Below are 19979 nucleotides of genomic sequence, written 5' to 3'. Positions count from 1 at the left end.
GTATTTTAGGTGTTGGAGGTGATTTCCTCGAATTCCAGGAGCAGCAATTACTGTTTTATATGCTGTTGCATTGTTTTGGAACTTTGGAAAAAAAAAGTCAAAACAACAGCAGTTTAAAAGGGAGAAGAGCAGACAAAGGAAGCACATGGTGAGGACACTGCAGGAGAGAGAGAGAGAGAGAAAACCTGCACAGTTACTGCCTTTGCTGTTTGAATTCGTGTATCGCTGGACATCGGAGTGTATCTGGGAAAATTAACAAACAGTGAAATTCACAACTAATCTTGGAGGAACTTTTGGGCGAAGTTCACAGCACAGAATCAGATCAGTTAATTGTTGTTTTAAGTCTGTCCAAGCGAAAGGCTGCAGTAGTGGGTACAGTGGATTCTTTGCTGAAAATGTGTTGCTGGAACAGCGCAGCGGGTCAGGCAGCATCCAGGGAACAGGAGAATCGACGTTTCGGGCATAAGCCCTTCTTCAGGAATGAGGAAAGTAACAGTGGATACTTTCTTGATTATAGGTTGGCAAACGTGGTGCCACTGTTTAAGAAGGGTGGTAAGGACAAGCCAGAGAACTGTTGACCAGTGAGCCTGATGTCGGTGGTGGGCAAGTTGTTGGAGGGAATCGTGAGGGACAGGATATACATGTATTTGGAAAGGAAAGGACTCATTAGGGATAGTCAACATGGCTTTGTGCGTGGGAAATCATGTCTCACAAACTTGATTGAGTTTTTTGAAGAAGTAACAAATAAGATTGACGAGGGCAGAGCAGTGGATGTGATCTATATCGACTTCAGTAAGGCTTTCGACAAGGTTCCCCATGGGAGACTGATTAGCAAGGTTAGATCTCATGGAATACAGGGAGAACTAGCCATTTGGATACAGAACTGGCTCGAAGGTAGAAGACAGAGGGTGGTCGTGGAGGGTTGTTTTTCATACTGGAGGCCTGTGACCAGTGGAGTGCCACAAGGATCGGTGCTGGGCTGGGCCCTCTACTTTTTGTAATTTACATAAATGATTTGCATGCGAGCATAAGAGGTACAGTTAGTAAGTTTGCAGACGACACCAAAATTGGAGGTGTAGTGGACAGTGAAGAGGGTTACCTCAGATTACAACTGGATCTGGACCAGATGGGCCAATGAGCTGATAAGTGGCAGAGGAGTTTAATTCAGATAAATGCGAGGTGCTGCATTTTGGGAAAGCAAATCTTAGTAGGACTTATACACGTAATGATAAGGTCCTCGGGAGTGTTGCTGAACAAAGAGATCTTGGAATGCAGGTTCATAGCTCCTTGAAAGTGGAGTCGCAGGTAGATAGGATAGTGAAGAAGGCGTTTGGTATGCTTTCCTTTATTGGTCAGAGTATTGAGTACAGGAGTTGGAAGGTCATGTTGCGGCTGTACAGGATATTGGTTAGGCCACTGTTGCAGTATTGTGTGCAATTCTGGTCTCCTCCCTATCGGAAAGATGTTGTGAAACTTGAAAGTGTTCCAAATAGATTTACAAGGATGTTGTCAGGGTTGGAGAATCTGAGCTACAGGGAGAGGCTGAACAGGCTGGGGCTGTTTTCCCTTGAGCGGCGGAGGCTGAGGGGTGAACTTATAGAGGTTTACAAAATTCTGAGGAGCATGGATCGGATAAATAGACAAAGTCTTTTCCCTGGTTTTGGGGAGTCCAGAACTAGAGGGCATAGTTTTATGGTGAGAGGGGAAAGATATAAAAGGGACCTAAGGGGCAACATTTTACATAGAGAGTGGTGGGTGTATGGAATGAGCTGCCAGAGGATGTGGTGGAGGCTGGTACAATTGCAACATTTAAGAGGCATTTGGATGGGTATATGAATACGAAGGGTTTGGAGGGATATGGGCCGGGCGCTGACAGGTGGGACTAGATTGGGTTGGGATATCTGGTCAGTATGGACGGGTTGGACTGAAGGGTCTGTTTCCTTGCTGTACATTTCGATGACTCTATGACTCTATGAATGATTGAAACAGTCGGGATATTTTCTTACCCCACTGGTCAAGCTTTGGGACAATCTTGAAATTGGATTTGTGCTGCCCGCTGTGGGCTCTAATTCCACCGTATGTGACATCATCAAAATGTTGTCCCCCCCCACCCCCCCGGAGAGCAGCCTGAGTCTCAGGCTTGGATTGGAGTCGGCTGGGGATCAGTGTGAAGGAGGGTACATGTGCTGATGGATCCTTACTCCGACCTGAGAAGGAGGGTTTAATCCAGGGAGGAGAGGGGGTGTGTGCAGACTCATGGTGGGCTCAGGGACTGCATTTTCAGGGCTCAACGTGTAGATACAACAGGTGACCCAGGCAAGATGATGAGAGTCCTCAAGTGGGAGAGGAAGAGAATTGGAGTACAGCAAGGGATGGTTCATGAGGGGAGAGAGAGATCAATGTGCAGGACCTTGAGGGCAGTAAAGGCAGGATGGTTTGTAATCACACATTGTTGTCAGTGTACGGAGTGTAAAATAACATAAATAATTTACTGAGTGTACCAGAGAGATGTTTCATGAGATAGTGCTTAAATTGCTGCCATGTTGTTTCCTGGTGTGGAAGAGGAACAGCCTGTTGATGACTGGGGAGACTTTACTTCAATAAATACCAGACCAACAATCTTGTTGGGAGAACCACCCTTTTTGTGGAGAACAATTCTTGAGTAAAATGACAGAATGGAATTGAAATCTAAGGTGGAGAGGAGAAGAGAACGGCATTGAGTTCATGAATATGTAAAGCTGACGAAAGTCAGGAGAAAGAGACCTCATTGGAAAACGGAAGCCTTGAATGAAAGAGAGTTGTGAAAACAGAGAGATTCATGTTTCAGGTTTCTGCCCGTGAAGTATTCTACATGAATTTGGTGGGCTCGAGCCACAAAATGTTTCAGGAAGTTTTCATGTAACAGAATTCTCGGAATTGTAGCCTAGAGTAATGCGACACTGGGAATTTTAATCTTGAGTGTTTGACAATTTCTTGCTCATAAATGGAGAGACTGCATGATGAACAACAGTTTTAGTGTTACATTGTAATGCGTAAATCAGTTGGATTGAAAGAGAGTCAGCGACTTGATTCACGTTAACGATTGAAGGGTAAAAGGCTTTTTCTGTGAAAAGAAATATACACCAACAATCTACTTTGCGACTGAGCCTCACAAAACAATATTTAATCAACTCACGGTGTTTCCCTTGAGGGCTTATTACAACGCCAGTTTTCAGTGTATATTCAACATTAAAAACATTGAAAAAATTTAAATAATTGTGCTGCTTTTTTCACTAAAAGGAAACATTATTTGGTCCATTTTTATTTAATTCAGAATTAATAAAGCTGCTCTCAAGTATTTGGGAACTCTGTCACATGGGATTACAATATGTTCAGTAAAAGATATATTTGTGGTGTTGTTCAGGTACTTTTATATTTGTTCCTTTAAACTTCCAAGACTTCCATATTTAGAGACACATGGAGCAGACAAAGTCCATGCTGTGTCTGTTTTCTACAGCTTGTCACTCGCCCAAAGCCAGTTGCTGTAATGTGAGGGGTGTCACTCTGCATTGGACAAGGCTGACCTGGAACCTCACACAGTCATGTTCCATTCACTGGGCATGTTAGATGGATTTGCAGATTGGTAATGAACATGTTCGACTTTGTGAGAATACACATGCTTTTGCAAAATGTGCTGGAGTGAGAATCAAACTCTCAGCATTTATCACAGCAATAACAATGTTACCCATTGTGTCACAAGCTCTCACTTTATCCGATTATGTATCTTCAAATGTTTAAACATTTCTACTGTATAAACCACACAGTGGACTTCAACAAACATTGATTATCTGAATATATGACTCAAATAGTCACTCACCGGGAATGGAACAAATGAGGAGAATCAAAATCCACATCGTTTTATTCTCAAACATCAGTTCAGTTCTTGATGTCAATCCCACAGCTCTTGTTTCTCACATTTAAATAAGTGTGTAACGCAATGTCTACAAGAAGTTAAATGAGGAACAGGATATACGAAGCCAGCTTCTGAAACTACAGTAAGCCAGAGGGTAAATGTTCACCGTGAAGACATTTTTTTCGATCAGTTGTGTTTAACAGAAAAACTGAATTAATTTCCAATGAAAGAATAGAATATTCTGAAATCAAGACAGTTAAAACATCAAATGTTGAGGATAATATTGATACCACCTCAGTATTTATACTGAAATCTCAGTTGAATGACAACTGACATATTCTCCCATGTTATAAAATTTCAACAAACACTTTTTTTGCAAATAAAGATTTATTTTGCAAATATTAATCATGCAGCTAAGAGTAGAATTGTTTTGAATATTTTGTCTGCTTGCAGAATATTCCTCCTGGCATTTGTGCTGAATAATTATTGTGTCAGGATCTGAACTCCCAGATGTGCAGGAGAAGGACACCCTCTGTTCCATTTCCACAAGATCCAAGTAAACAAGATAGTGGGCCGAATTCAGGCAGAAACAGAAACTCAACCGACAGAGAGAAAGTTCAGGGGGAAGTGAATTGTGATTGAGTAACTGGGACTGAGCTCTAGTTCCTCACAAAACAATATTTAATGAACTGCACATCGAAAATAAAAGAAATAAAAGCAAACTCAAGATGTTTTGTTCTGAGGGCTTATGACCACTCCAGTTTTCAGTCTGTATTCAACATTGAAGACATCGGATACGTTATAATAATTTATTCCACACACGAACCACTCTCTGTGCAAAACATTTGCCTCACTTTCTCCTAAAAAATTGCCCCTCTTCTCACCTTAAAAACATGCACCCAGGTTTTGAACAGACACCCGAGGAATAAGATCTTTTCGGTGCTGCTCATGATCTTATCAACCTCAAAAAGGTCACCACTCAGCCTTCTCCACTCCAGTGAAAAAGGCCACAGACTTTCCAGTCTATTTTTATTTCTAAACCCTCATTTCCTGGCAACTAACTACATTACATTATTTCAAAGGACAGTCGTGGAGTTGCCTCATCTCCTGGTCCATAAGTCTCACCAACATCACGATCTGGTTGTTATCAGATTGTTCTTTGCAGAAGCTTGCTGTCACAAATTAACTGCTGTGGTTCCTAAAATGGAACAGACATGACAGTTCAAACAGTCTGCATAGACTGGAAATGGTTGGACCTGTTCCAAGGTGAGGATCCCTCTGGTGAACCAACTGACATGGGGCTTTGTATTCACCAGGACATGGTTGATGATGAGTGAGTCTGGTGAACCATACTGGGTTTCACCTTTGAGAAGATCGAAGGGGCTGACACCCTTCACCAACCGTGCTCATCCCCAGCCCCAATGCTGAAGGCAGTGCCCCCACCTTAACCCTTAATATGGAAGGAGAGTCACTGGAGTCATCACCCAGAGACTGAACCAACAAGGACCATCACAATGCTCTGTCAGGGAAACAGAAACAACACGTTGGGTAAACTCCTGGAGAACACTTGGAAACATTTGATCAAATTGTCAGGGATCCTGTAAAGTGACTTGCTCAGTGTCAAAGCCATATCCTGATAGACGGGCACTCAGCAGTTTTTAAAAGACCGTTCTTCTGAGACAAACAATTGCAGGACCTGGAGCTGCCACAAAGCCCCTCCCCCATTCGGATGGATGTCCCATTTGCTCTGGAATGGTGCAGTGATCCACCCACAACATGGACATGAGCCTGTCCCAGGAGGTTTCCTTCCAGAGATTGTGATCAAAGGGCTGGGTCTGAAAACTCTCAGTACAGTCTTGAATGACCCAAAGTGTGCCACCCACAATATCCTGTTGATTAACACTGATGTGGGCTCTAAGAAAACTGCCCCCTCCCTGCCTTTCCAGAAAGCCTCTCCACTGAACATTTCCGTCAGTGGCTGCGCAAACGTGGCTGCAGACATATTGCTACAGGTGACACAGTTCTCCCTGTTTACTGATCTGTAGGCAATGGGTGCCAGGAGGGTGTTACAGTGTCTGCAGGTATGGGTTGTGGTTTCACAATGGGCTTTCCCCACAGGCTCTGGGGTTTTACCAGTGACAGAGGAGGCCAATCCGAAGTGTCTAGCAAGGTTTTCGAAAGCCTTTGGAAGAGTTGTGTAATGTCCCTCGTGTAACATTAGTGACATATTCCTGGACTCCTGAGCTATTTGTCATAGAGTTCCTCGACAATATAAAATGCTCAGTGCTGAAGGAACATTAGGAACAGTTTATAGCACAGTTTAATTGATAACTCTTCTTCTGGTCCTTTGGAATCTCCCCTGTAGATTAATCGATAAAGCTTCTCTCCCCTTTCACCTGTCCTCTTTGTGATTCATAACCTACATCCCCCTCAGGCCGGACCCCGATACATCTGTCCACTGTTTGTTCCATCCACATCCAACAATGTCCTTCAAATGGACCAGGACCCACAACATTAGCCTCCAGCAAGTGCTGTACCAGGGCAGCTCTCTCTCCAATTTGCAGACAAAAGTAACTGACACTGAGTATCATTGTACACCCAGGGCTATTTTTCACACAACCCCCTTGACAATATTCACACATTTTTCTTATAGTGTGAAAACACAATGAACATCAAAACATGCAACAAGTGTGGAAACTTGGTTTTTTGCACCTCAACTTGTCAAAAATGGACAGCACAGTGTCTCAGTGGTTAGCACTGCTGCCTCACAGTCCCAATGACCTGGGTTCAGTTCAAACCTTGGGTGACTGTCTGTGTGTATTTTGCCCGATTTCCTCTGTCTGTTTGGGTTTACTCCAGGTGCTACAGTTTTTTTCCATTTTCTACCAATGTGCAGGTTCGGCAGAATGGTCATGCTGAATTGCCCATAGTGTCCAGGGATGTACAGTCTCAGTGGGTTAGCCATGGGAAGTGTGTGGCTATGGGAACAGAGTAGGGTTCTGGGTCTGGTGGGATGCTCTTCAGATGGCTGATGCAGACCAGATGGGCCAAATGGCCTCTTTCTGCACTGTAGGGATTCTATAATTCTCAGTTACATTCCTCATTGACCATGAACCTGTTTGAGGTTTTAATGGAATGGGCCCAAACTGAATATGTGTTCATTTACAATGAGCCATTCACATGCACCATGCTGCAGACAGAAACATTTTTAGAAATAAAGCAATTTTGGGAGGAAAACTATTTTACCAGATTTAAAATTTAATTTAATAAAATTTTAAAATTATTGAATTCCATTGACGTTAATTTAGATTGTAATGTTTGGGATAAAAGTTCACATTGTTTCAGAATGATAGGTGGATTTGCAGCTTTTTAAATACAATGAGCTGAGAAGGACATTCATTTCTTTCAAAGCCTTGCCTTGTCAGTGTGTTTGCGAATATGGCAAGTTGCATTCACATAGCACCTTTAAAGATGTAAAGCTGGAGCAGAGAGATGGATGAGTGTAAGTTGGAAGATTCAAAGCCGGATAGTATGGTGTTGGAATCATTGAGTGTGAAACTAACAACATCATGGATGAGAGCTCTGTTGGACAGGGAGATGGATGGACTCAGTGGCAAAGGAAAGGTGATTGTGCTGGGATAAAGGCAATGGCTTCATTCTTCAGAGTTGTCAGGTATAATTTTATTGAAGTTGTGAAAATGCAGAGACAAGCACAATCACAGCAGGTTGGTATGTCAGAGACAGTCCTTAAACTGGACCAATGGGGATGGAGGCATCAACCATCACTATCAATCCTGAGCTGTATGTCTAGCTGTCTCCTTGGAGAGGTGAACAACTGCCATTCAGACTCAGGCTCAGCACTCACTGTCTGCTGGATATGAGCCACTGGCAAGAAGATTCAGGATATGGAGGCGCTGCTGTTGGACTGGGGTGGACAAAGCTGAAAGTCACACAACACCAGGTTATAGTCCAACAGGTTCATTTGAAAATACAAGCTTTCAGACCACTACTCCTTTGTCAGGGAGTCAGTGGGGCAGGATACAAAGGATACAGCATCGATAAGTAAAAGATCAAAGGGACACACAACGAATGCAATGTGTTAGAGAAACCGAGATTGCTGTGAAGTCTGTAATCACGTAGAATGAGGATGGAGGTTTCGATTGATTAATATGTAAATCCCAGAATTTCTCTCAAGTCACTACCCCGATATATCTTAAGGTTTTATCAGTGAATAAAAATGTGACATCTCAGCTCAGACACTGTATTACAGGGATGAGGTGAGAGTGTGTGTCCAATGAGGTTTTGTTTTGAATGTAGAATTTTATAAAATGTCACATTAACTCACTGCCAATAGACTATGTGCTTGCTGAACAAATAGAAATTATCTACAAATACAAATTTGCAAATGCAGTTCACTCCATAGACTTATATATATGTGTGTGTGTTTGTGTGTAGCAGGGGGAGAGTGGGGGAGAGAGACATAGGGATGATCTGCGTGAGTGAGAGGAGGAGAGTGTGAAAATTCAGGGGAAATGTTGTCCATATCATATCTCCATTATGATGCCCCAAGTGTGTATCCTCATTCAAATGTCATCGACACCACCAAGGAGACTTGCACATTGCAGACTATCCCCTCACAGACTGACAATTCAGTGTATGACTATTGTAACTGAGAATTGCTGTCTTCCACTCATAGCCATGCAGTGCATTACAGAAATAGCAAACCCAAGTGGCACTTTAAAACAAACTTATCTGATTACATTCATCTCGTTAACAAGACCCTGAGGATGAAAAGCGTTGTGGTCAATGATTGCTTGAGGCCATCACTATTAATGTTTATTTGTGGACAATGAGTGACCTGTTGTTGAAGTGTGAGTTGATGCCAGTGATAGGACTGAATCAGTGGATGCATGGTGGATGCAATTGCCCCGAATAGGTTTCAAATTCATAGAATTTTATTCTAACACCCTCCCTTACCCTCCCCATCCAAAATATGAATAAATGACTCCACCCCAACTCTGCAATTGGGTGTCAGTCATTTTACACAGTTTTTAGATTAGATTAGATTACTTTACAGTGTGGAAACAGGCCCTTCGGCCCAACAAGTCCACACCGCCCCGCCGAAGCGCAAACCACCCATACCCCTACATTTACCCCTTACCTAACACTACAGGCAATTTAGCATGGCCAATTCACCTGACCTGCACATCTTTGGCCTGTGGGAGGAAACCGGAGCACCCGGAGGAAACCCACACAGACACGGGGAGAATGTGCAAACTCCACACAGTCAGTCGCCTGAGGCGGGAATTGAACCCGGATCTCTGGCGCTGCGAGGCAGCAGTGCTAACCACTGTGCCACCGTGCCGCCCAGTTATTGTACAGTGACTGGGTCAGGATAGGTGAAGTGTCAACTGAGTGTTTTTGTGAGAAAAGCAGAAATAGCTGGAGAAACACAGCAGGTCTGGCAATGTCTGTGGAGCAAAAGCAGAATTACTGTTTTGGGTCTGTAGACCATACTTCAGAACTATTAGTAGCTTCGATAAGGTGCTCCATGTGTTGCAGACACCGGGAGTGAGGTGTTTCTGTGAATTAACAGCAGACTCTACCTGTGATGCAGAATGATCCTTCTTCCTCCCATTTTGTCCCTAATTTCCCATCAGAGCCATGTCTTTCAGACTTGCATAGCCCTTATTGGCCCTAACCCTCCACAATTTATTTCAATGCAAGAGGCCTAACAGGGAAGGCAGAGGAACTCAGGGCATGGTTAGGAACAGTGGACTAAAATATCAGAGCAAGTACAGAAATGCATCTCAGGGATGGACAGGACTGGCAGCTTAATATTCCAGGATGCAAGTGTTACAGAAAAGACAGAAAAGGAGGCAAGAGAGGAGGGGGAGTGACGTTTTGATAAAGGATACAGCTGTACTGAAGGAGGTTGTTCCCAGAAACACATCCTGAGAAGTTATTTGGGTGGAACTGAGAAATAAGAAAGGGATGATCACCTGTTGGGATTATATTATTGACCCCCTAATAGTCGGTGGGAAATTGAGAAACAAACTTGCAAGGAGATCTCAGTTATCTGTAAGAATAATAGAGTGGTTATGGTAGGGGATTTTAATTCTCCAAACATAGACTGGGACTGCCATAGTGTTAAGGGTTTAGATGGAGAGGAATTTGTTAAATGTGTACAAGAAAAATTGCTGATTCAGTATGTGGATATACCTACTGGAGAAGGTGCAAAACCTGACCTACTCTTGGGAAATCAGGCAGGACAGGTGACTGAGGTGTCAGTGGGGGAACACTTTGGGGCCAGCAACCGTAATTCTATTAGTTTTAAAATAGTGATGGAAAAGGATAGACCAGATCTAAAAATTGAAGTTCTATATTGGAGAAAGGAAAGGCTGGTAGGTGTAGTGAATGCTGGATGACTAAAGAAATTGAGGGTTTGGTTAAGAAAAAGAACGAAGCATATGTCAGGTAAAGACAGGATAGTTCGAGTGAATCCTGAGAAGAGTATAAAACAGTAGGAGTATACTGAACAGAGAAATCAGGAGGGCAAAAAGGGGACATGAGATAGCTCTGGCAAATAGAAATAAGGAGAATTCAAATAGTTTTTACAAATAGTTTAAGGACAAAAGTGTAAGTCGGGAGAGAATAGGGACCCCTCAGAAAACGAACAGGAAATGACATCACCACAAACCCCAGGAACCCCATCTAGGAGAAAGATATAAATAGAAAGCAGGAGACAACAGCTTCGCTTCACTTGGAGGTCGCCATTGATGATGTTACCTCGCCAGGTAATGAAACGTCTGGATATCAAACCTACAGCTCAGCGAGCAAACCTACACCCTAGAATAGGGCCCCTCAAAGATCAGCAAGGCTCCCTTTGTTTAGATTAGATTACTTGCAGTGTGGAAACAGGCTCTTCGGCCCAACAAGTCCACACCGACGTGCTGAAGCGCAACCCACCCAGACCCATTCCCCTACACCTAACACGACGGCCAATTCACCGAGCCTGCACATTTTTGGACTGTGGGAGTAAACCGGAGCACCCGGAGGAAACCCACACAAATACGGGGAGAATGTGCAAACTCCACACAGTCAGTCGCCTGAGGTGGGAATTGAACTTGGGTCTCTAGTGCTGTGAGGCAGCAGTGCTAACCACTATGTCACCAGTCCACTGTGTGGAGCTGCAGGAGATGGGAGAGATTCTAAATGATATTTTGCATTTGTATTTACTGTGCAAAAGGATATGGAAGATGTAGAATGTAGGGAAACAAATGGTGACATCTTGAAAAATGTCCATATTACAGAAAAGGAAGTGCTGGCAGTCAACGCCTAAAAGTGAATAAATCCCCAGGACCTGATCATTTATTCCCCAGAACTCTGTGGGAAGCCAGGGAAGTGATTGCTGGGCCTCTTACTGAGATATTTGTATCTGGAGGTTGGCTAACATGGTGCCACTGTTTAAGAAGGGTGGTAAGGACAAGCCAGGGAACTATAGACCAGTAAGCCTGATGTCGGTGGTGGGCAATTTGTTGGAGGGAGTCCTGAGGGACAGGATTTACATGTATTTGGAAAGGCAAGGGATCATCAACATGGCTTTGTGCGTATGAAATCATATCTCACAAACTTGATTGAGATTTTTGAGGAAGTAACAAAGACGTTTGATTAGGGTAGAGAGGTAGATGTGATCTATATGGACTTCAGTAAGGCATTCAACAACGTCCCCCATGGGATACTGATTAGCAAGGTTAGCTCTCATGGAATACAGGGAGAACTAGCCATTTGAATACAGAAATAGGTCAAAGGTCGAAGACAGAGGATGGTGGTAGAGTGTTGTTTTTCAGACTGGAGGTCTGTGACCATGGGAGTTCCACAAGGATTGGAGCTGGATCAACTACTTTTCATCATTTAGCTCAATGATTTGGATGTGAGCCTAAGAGGTATAGTTCATAATTTTCAGATGACACCAAAATTGGAGGTGTAGTGGACAGCGAAGAAGCTTACCTCAGATCACAATGGGATCTTGATCAGATGGGCCAATGGGCTGAGAAGTGGCAGATGGAGTTCAAGTTAGATAAATGTGAGGTGCTGCATTTTGGGAAAGCAAACCTTAGCAGGACCTATACACCTTAATGGTAAGGCCCTTGGGAGTGTTACTGAACAAAGAGGCAATGGAGTGCAGGTTCATAGCTCCTTAAAAGTGGAGTCACAGATAGATAGGATAGTGAAGAAGGCGTTTGGTATGCTTTCCTTTATTGGTCAGAGTATTGAGTACAGGAGTTAAGAGGTCATGTTGCGGCTGTACAGGATTTTGGTTAGGCCACTGTTGGAATATTGCATGCAATTCTGGTCTCCTTCCTCTCGGAAAGATGTTGTGAAACTTGAAAGGGTTCAGAAAGGATTTACAAGGATGTTGCCAGAGTTGGAGGATCTGAGCTACAGGGAGAGGCTGAACAGGCTGGGGCTGTTTTCCCTGGATCTTCGGGGGCTGAGGGGTGACGTTATAGAGGTTTACAAGATCATTAGGGGCATGGATAGGATATATAGACATGGCCTTTTCATTGGTGTGGGGGAGTCCAGAACTAGAGGGCATAGATTTTGTGTGAGAGTGGAAAGTATAAAGTAGACCTAAGGGGCAACTTTTTATGCAGAGGCTGGTGCGTGTTTGGAATGAACTGCCAGAGGAAGTGGTGGAGGCTGGTACAATTACAACATTTAAAAGGTACCTGGATAGGTATATGAATAGGAAGAGTTTGGAGGGATATGGGCCAAGTTCTGGCAGGTAGGACTAGATTGGACTCAATATCCGGTTGGCATGGACGAGTTGGACCGAAGGGTCTGTTTCCGTGCTGTACATCACTATGACTCTATAACTCTACGTGAGGGACAATATGACAGTGATCTGGGAATATGTCATTTCCTTTTGCTCTCTGGCGCCTCCTATGTTGTATGAGAGTCCCAGAAAGGGGGATTTGATGCTGTATTTCCTCTTTCGATCAGACTCAGGTTTCTTTGTTTACATATTTATTAATGTATGCACGGGAGCTGTACATCCCATCAAATGTTGAATAAATCAATTTGTTTGAATAACAACAAATGTATTTTATTATTTTAACAGATAACAAGGTTCCATCCAATCAAACTATTACACACTAACTCACTTATATTTACATTGTCTTCATTCCAGATTAGGACACATGACTATGTTATCCAATGAGATTTAAACAAGGGAATGGGCAGGGTGAACAGCCAAGGTATTTTTCCTCAATGGGGTTGTCCAAAACTAGAGGGCACGGGTTGAAGGTGAGAGAGAAATTATTTCAAAATGACCTGAGGAGTAACTTTTTCACACAAAGGATGGGCATGTGTGTGAAACGATCTGTCATACGAAATGGTGGAGGCTGGTTCAATGACAGCATTTAACAGCATGAGGCCACCATGGAGAGAGATGAGGCAGGAACAGAGTAGGCCATTCAGCCCCTCGAGGGTCCCTCAGCATTCACCTGCATCAGAGCAGATCTTCCACCTGAATATCATTTTACTTGCACTACCACCCCATGTCCCTCCATATCTTTATTACCCAGAACATTATCGATCTCTGTTTTGAATATACTCAAGGCTGGTCCCTCCAGAGCTCTCTGGAGCAGAGAATTCCAACAAACCAACACCCTCTGAGTGAAGAAATTCCTGCTCATCTCAGTCACAAATGGTCAACCCATTCTTTTCAAACTGTGTCTCCTGCTTCGAAACCCCTCCACCCAGGGCCACCTCATTGATGGGGAACTTAGAGTGCTCAAAATCATTCGTGTAAAGGCCATGATGCTCACCTAATGTTTTCATGTAAACATTGTGACTGAAACAGAACAAATCACCAGGAGAGTGAAGAGTACCCAGCGTATCCCATCCCAGGCAACGTAACTGTGTAAAACAGAAGAAATACAAAATCATTTGAAGGAAACAAGACAGCTTGATGTTTTAAACATTTATCCACTGTTCACACTGCAGTATATTGTAGCAAAATAAAGCAGCACAGCTAAAATTAATTTACAGTTTAATTTTTGATTGACTTGAACAATGTATGAAGGCCAAATGCAACAAGTTTCAGTTCCACGTCCTGTCATGCTCAGCATCTTGTTATCAATGAGGATTATTAGATGTGGATGGATATTTGCAGGAGCACTGCAGTCTGGTGTAATATTCCAGTGGGTGAGATGTCTCTTCAGTGAGTGAGGAACTCAGAATATCATCATCCCACACTGCTCCTGCACCTTCTAACAGGCAAGGCTTAACCAGCTGGAACCAGACAGCCTCCCACCTGCTCAGTTTGGGAATAATGTTTAACATGAGAAAACGGAGGAGGAGAAAATGTGAGAGAATGTAATGTCCCTAGCAATGATACACCAGACGCTCTGACTCAACAAAATCTGTCACTTCTTTGACATATACAACACCATGAGCTTAGATGAATAATGAAGCATTTAACCTGGGATAGGGCATTTCCTGTTATGAATGTCCAATAACGTAAATAACAACATTGTAAATGTTACGATGTGGAAATTGAACCCCTTTGCTAATTAAACCTAAAGTTAAAACACTCAGAAAAGCTTGCCTTCAGCTCACCAGTAAGGAAGCGCACATAATGACATTGCATGAAATCAGTGACCATTGACATTCTGATAAGTTATCACCTCAAATTGAAACTTATTGCAAGCCTATGCTAAGTCACTTATTCTCACTGGAATCAATGCTAATGGAAACATTGACAATGAAATTGTTCTACCTTTTCCTGACAGACTTGGGTCCTGCCGATGTTCCTGTTGCTGTTGGTGATATTGTTTTGAATGTTGTTGATGATTTTGTTGAGGATTTGTCACAAGTATATTCCCTTCCTATTGAGACATAAGGTAATATTCAGCTTCATCTGAGTCTCAGTTACAGACAACCAAGAGAGCACTCTTCACCAATGGAACCTCAGGACTCGTTGTGAATAAAGGATTTTGTTGAATTCGTTTGTCTCTAACTCCCCCTGCCTGGAGAGATGTGGTAGTGACCTAGTTTGCATGTAATTTGTATTTTGTTCCTTGCCCAGACATTGATGCTACTGTATTTTTATTAAAGCATTTGAAAGCCTGAGGTTGGGTGGGACTATATTCCCCTTTCTCCTCATTGTCAAACATAAAAGAAAGTTCCAAACAATGAGCTGGTCACTGCTCCCGCTGGACAATGTATTTCTGGGGGATCCAGCAGCCCCTGCTCTGCCCTGTAATATCCTGTGATTGCTGGGTGAGCTTCCACTGTGACTTTTGCCTCCACTATTGTATTTAGACCCAATGATGCAATCTTTACGTTAGCTCCTGTTACATGAGAACAAGGCGTGGATTTTGTAGTACTGACAAATCAACAGATATTTATACCAGCATCTGGCGAAACATATCTCACAGTCACAGACACTTCAGGATCTGGGCTGAAACTGAGGTATTCAATTACAAACAGTAACACCCATCCATTAACATGTCATGCCTGATGTGACCCTGACTAAGATGAAGTCTGACACCATTATCCCCTCAGGTCACATGCTACGATACAGTGATGACTTTATCTATTAAAGGTATAACACACACAAGCTGTGAGATGTAACACAAAGCTGGAGTGAAGCACGCATGCATTTTCTGAAGCTTTATTACAATCTTGTCCATTCTCATAAATAAGTTAACACCTTGTTCAAATTTGTTCAAATATCATAGAGACATAATGTGATGAGGTACAGTTATTTGTCAGTATGAAAGAAACTTAACCAATGAGCAGTTTGAATAAACATTGAATGAATGTGTCAGCCTCAGTGTTTGTATAAGACTTACCGATGCTGCTGATTTATATCATGGAACTACAGCCTCTCTCTGCTACACTGGGAACTCAGACACAAACCATTTCACTGGGTTTTGTTCCCTGAGTAATTGAGGCTGTACAGTAATATTGATGATGTTGCCGTGTGAAGGATTGACAATGTAGATCCGGTTTATTGGTGTCAGAGATCTTTGAATCTTAAGATAGGGTTTTCTCAGACCATGTGTAGTGAATGGGGAGAGATCCTTGGACAGACTCACAGGAGACTGTCACTGAACTCCCAGAACATGAGACATTTGGTTGGGATTAAAATTGAAGTCCAGGAACAGAGACGGCTTCTTTGGGAAATAAACATTTGTTTCAAAACTGACTGTAATTGTAAAGCCAAAAACCTCCAACACTTTGCCCTTCACTATCCTATTCAGTGTCATAGGCACATATGGCACAGAAATAGACCCTTCGGTTTCGTACGTCTGTGTCAAACAGGTTTCTCAAAATAAACCAGTCCCACTTGCTTGAATTTGGCGCATATCCCTCCAAATCTTTCTTATTCATGTACAATCCAAATGTCTTTTTGATGTTGCAACTGCCCCTTCATTTCCCATGTCCTCTGGCATTTCATTCCACATATAAAACACTCTCTGCGTGAAAATATTGTCCCTCAGATTCCTTTCAGATCTGTCTCCTCTCACCGAGAAAACATGACCCCTCACTTTGAACTCTCCCAGCCTAGTGAAAGAAACCTTTGCTAAACACCTTATCTAGACCCCTCATGATTTTATAAACCTCGATAAAGTCACCTCCCAACCTCCTCTGCTCCAGGGGAAAACGTCCCAGCCTATCCTTATCACTCAAACCCTCCAGTCACAGCAACATCTTAGGAAATCTTTTCTGAAACCTCTTCAATTTAATAATAACCTTCCTGAAGCAGGGTGACTCGAACTGTACACACGAAACCAAAAGTGACCTCACCATCATTCTGTACAAGCTCAACATGATGTTCCAACTCCAACACTCATTGGTCTGAGCAATGATAGTAAGCACGCTAAATACCTTCTTAACCACCCTCTCTACCTGTGATGCAAATGTCAAAGATCCCCAGGGTCTCTCTGTTTGACAGCACTACCCCAGGCTGTACTTTTAATTGTGTAACTCCTGTCCTGTTTTGTTTTACCAAAAGGCTATACCCGACATTGAACAAAATAAACTCCATCTGCCAATCCTCAGCGCATTGACCCAATTGATCAAGATCCCTTTGTAATCATAGATAACTTTTGTCACTGTCAACGATACCACCAATTTTGGTGTCATTCATAAACTTACGAACCATGCCATCTAAATTGTCATCCATATTGTTTATATAATTTACACCGATCCCTGCAGAGCACCACTGGTCACAGGCCTCCAGTCCAAAAAAATGACCCTCCACACCCTCTGTCTCCTGCCATCAAGGTAATTTTGTATTAAATTCACAAGCACACCCTGAATCCCATGTGATCTAACTTTACAAATTACTCCTGAATGTGGAACCTTGTTACAAAAGTCCATGGAGACAACAATTACTGTTCCCCCTCATCAAGCTTTTTGCTTAAATCCTGAAAAAAATGGAACCAAGTTTGTGATGCACGACTTCCCACGCTCTATCCCTAATTAGTTCTTGCCTCTCCAAATATATGTCAATCCAATCTTTAAAAACCCTCTGCAACAACAGTCCAAAGATGTGCAGGTTATGTGAATTGGACACAATAATATACAGGTTAGGTGCGTTAGACAGGGGAAATGTTTCTGTGTAGGATGCTCGTCGGAGGGTTGGTGTGGAATTGTTGGGCCGAATGGCCTGTTTCACACTGTACGGAATCTGTCATTCTATGATTCTCACTTACCCACCATTGATATCAGATTCACAGATATGTAATTCCCACACTGGGGGGACCAACAATTTCTTCCCTAATTTCCACACTGTCCTGGGATGCATTTGATCAGGTCCTGGAGATTTATCTTTTAAGATTTTCAGGACTTCCTCTTTCTGTAATGTAGACTGTTTTCATGATATCAATGTTCATTTCCCTGAATTCCCTAACCTCCATGTCTTTCTCCACAGTAAAATATTCAAAATATTTGTTGAGTATTTCTCCCATCTTCTGTGGTTGCACACAATGACGATCCCGGTTACTTTTTTCCCTGAATCTGAGAGTTGGTGTGTTACATTGGGGTTTGTTAAAGGGTTTGGGCTGGTAACTACAACCCAGATATCCCACTTGTTTAAAACCACGGGTTTCACATGGGGCTGTCACTTGCTGATATTGGCGGTGGTCACATCCACCCTCTTGGGGTTGGTTTTCTGATCTTGCAGGAATAATGGGAAACCTCATCCACAGACACACAACCCACCAAAGATTTTTCATCTACTGAACCATAAGGATTCATGAGGCAGACTGATGAGGTTCCCCATCTCCAAGGGATACACAGGCAAAATGGCTTGGGTGTGTTTGAAGTGGGTAATTTCTGCAACAATTAACCTGTTAGCTCATTATCTTTTAGTCTTTAATAGACAGCTTTTGTTGCCCATTCCTAATTACCCCTGACTGAGTGGTTTTCTAGGCCATTTGAAGAGGGCAGTTAAGGACAAACCAATTGCTGGAGTCCCATGCAGAGCAGACCTGGAAAAGGCAGCAGATTTCCTTCCCTAAAGGACATTGATGAATCAGATGGGTTTTGGTACTTTACAGAATCTGAGGCGATCCCAAAATCCCTCCCATCCTGTGAGTTACTGAGTTGAAGGAAGTAAACAGTTGGAATGCAGCAATATTTAGAAGTTAATTTACAGCAGCCAACAGCATTGAAAAAATTCTCTCAAAAATCTGATTGTTTTTAGTAACACTGATTGAGGAATGAATGCTTGCTCAGACACCAGGAGAACCTCTATTCTGTAAATAGTTTACATATGGTGCCATTCCTAAAGGGGGAACAGGTTCTCAGTTTATCACCTCATCGACACTGTCTCACCTGCCACAGCACAGCATTACTTCTCTCTGCTGGGCAGTGGGATCCAGCTGAATTTTAACCCCGAAGGGGAACTGGAACCCCCAACATGCTGCCATCAGAAGTGAGAGTGCAGCCACATGAGCTGCTGCTGATAGTTCCAAATACAGTTCCCGGGTGTCACTTCGACTTGATGCTGACTTGCTTCTTCTCTGACAGCTCAAACAGATCATATCAGGAAATGGCTGCAGGCAGTATTTACAGATATTTCATTGTACAACTGATCTCCACCCTATCCCCAATATTTGTCCAATATTTGGACACAACAGTCATGGACTGAATTTAATAATTCCATCTGTTATAAAAATGCAAATTATAAGACAATCAAGTGCTATTTTAACTTGTGGGGATTTTTAGAGGTCTTGCCATGATTTTGCATGCTGTCAGTAGTATTTTATGTACCTACTCATTTTCCCATTACAGTACAAACCATTGGTGTAGATCAGAACTGACAATGAAAACCTGCATTATATAATTTGCAATTTTCAAGTGTGGAGATAATAAGTAAACATTGTTTACATCACACTTACTGATGCTGTTGATATGTATCCCGTAACTGCAGTTCTTCTCTCTTACATTGCTGACTGAGACATGAACAATTTCACTGGGTTTTGTTCCCTGAGTATTTGAGGCTGTGCAGTAATATTGATGATGTTGCTGTGTGAAGGATTGACAATGTAGATCCAGTTTATTGGTGTCAGAGATCATTGAATCTTGAGATGGGGTCTTTTCAGACCATCTGTAGTGAATGGGGAGAGATCCCTGGGCAGATTCACAGGAGACTGTCACTGAACCCCCAGAATATAAAACAATTGGTTTGGATAAATATCGAAGCCCAGGAACAGAGAAAGAAACAATTATTCTGTGAGAAAATTCAAATATTCCCCAATTGTACAAACATTGTGACTGAAACAGAACCAATCACCAGGAGAGTGAAGAGTACCCAGCGTATCACATCCCAGACAACGTAACTGTGTAAAACAGAAGAAATACAAAATCATTTGAAGTAAACAAGACTGCTTCATATTTCAAGTACATATTCCCTTGTTAGATTAGATTCTCTACAGTGTGGAAACAGGCCCTTCGGCCCAACAAGTCTGCATTGACCCTCTGAAGAGTAACCGACCCGGATCCTCTCCCCTACATTTACCCCGACTCTGGGCAATTTATCATTGGATTGTGGAAGGAAACCAGA

The 19979-nt window shown here is 42.7% G+C and overlaps 1 protein-coding gene across 1 annotated transcript in view; it reads right to left on the bottom strand.

The window, feature by feature from the left end:
• The window catches only part of LOC122562927 (uncharacterized), a 90588-nt gene extending 75764 nt beyond the window's left edge, over window positions 1-14824 (bottom strand). The window contains exons 1-3 of the mRNA XM_087973389.1: window positions 14679-14824; window positions 13726-13816; window positions 3857-4029 (exon numbers count right to left, since the gene is read on the bottom strand). Of these exons, the coding sequence (XP_087829515.1) occupies window positions 3857-3911 (55 nt within the window). The 5' untranslated portion in view covers window positions 3912-4029; window positions 13726-13816; window positions 14679-14824. The remainder of the gene's footprint in view (window positions 1-3856; window positions 4030-13725; window positions 13817-14678) is intronic.
• Window positions 14825-19979: the final 5155 nt, after the last annotated feature.

The sequence above is a fragment of the Chiloscyllium plagiosum genome, unplaced genomic scaffold (assembly GCF_037043375.1).
Source record: "Chiloscyllium plagiosum isolate Xiang-an unplaced genomic scaffold, Cpla_swu_hap1 HiC_scaffold_26, whole genome shotgun sequence".
Lineage (NCBI taxonomy): Eukaryota > Metazoa > Chordata > Chondrichthyes > Orectolobiformes > Hemiscylliidae > Chiloscyllium > Chiloscyllium plagiosum.
This window is presented reverse-complemented; position numbering and strand designations above follow the sequence as displayed.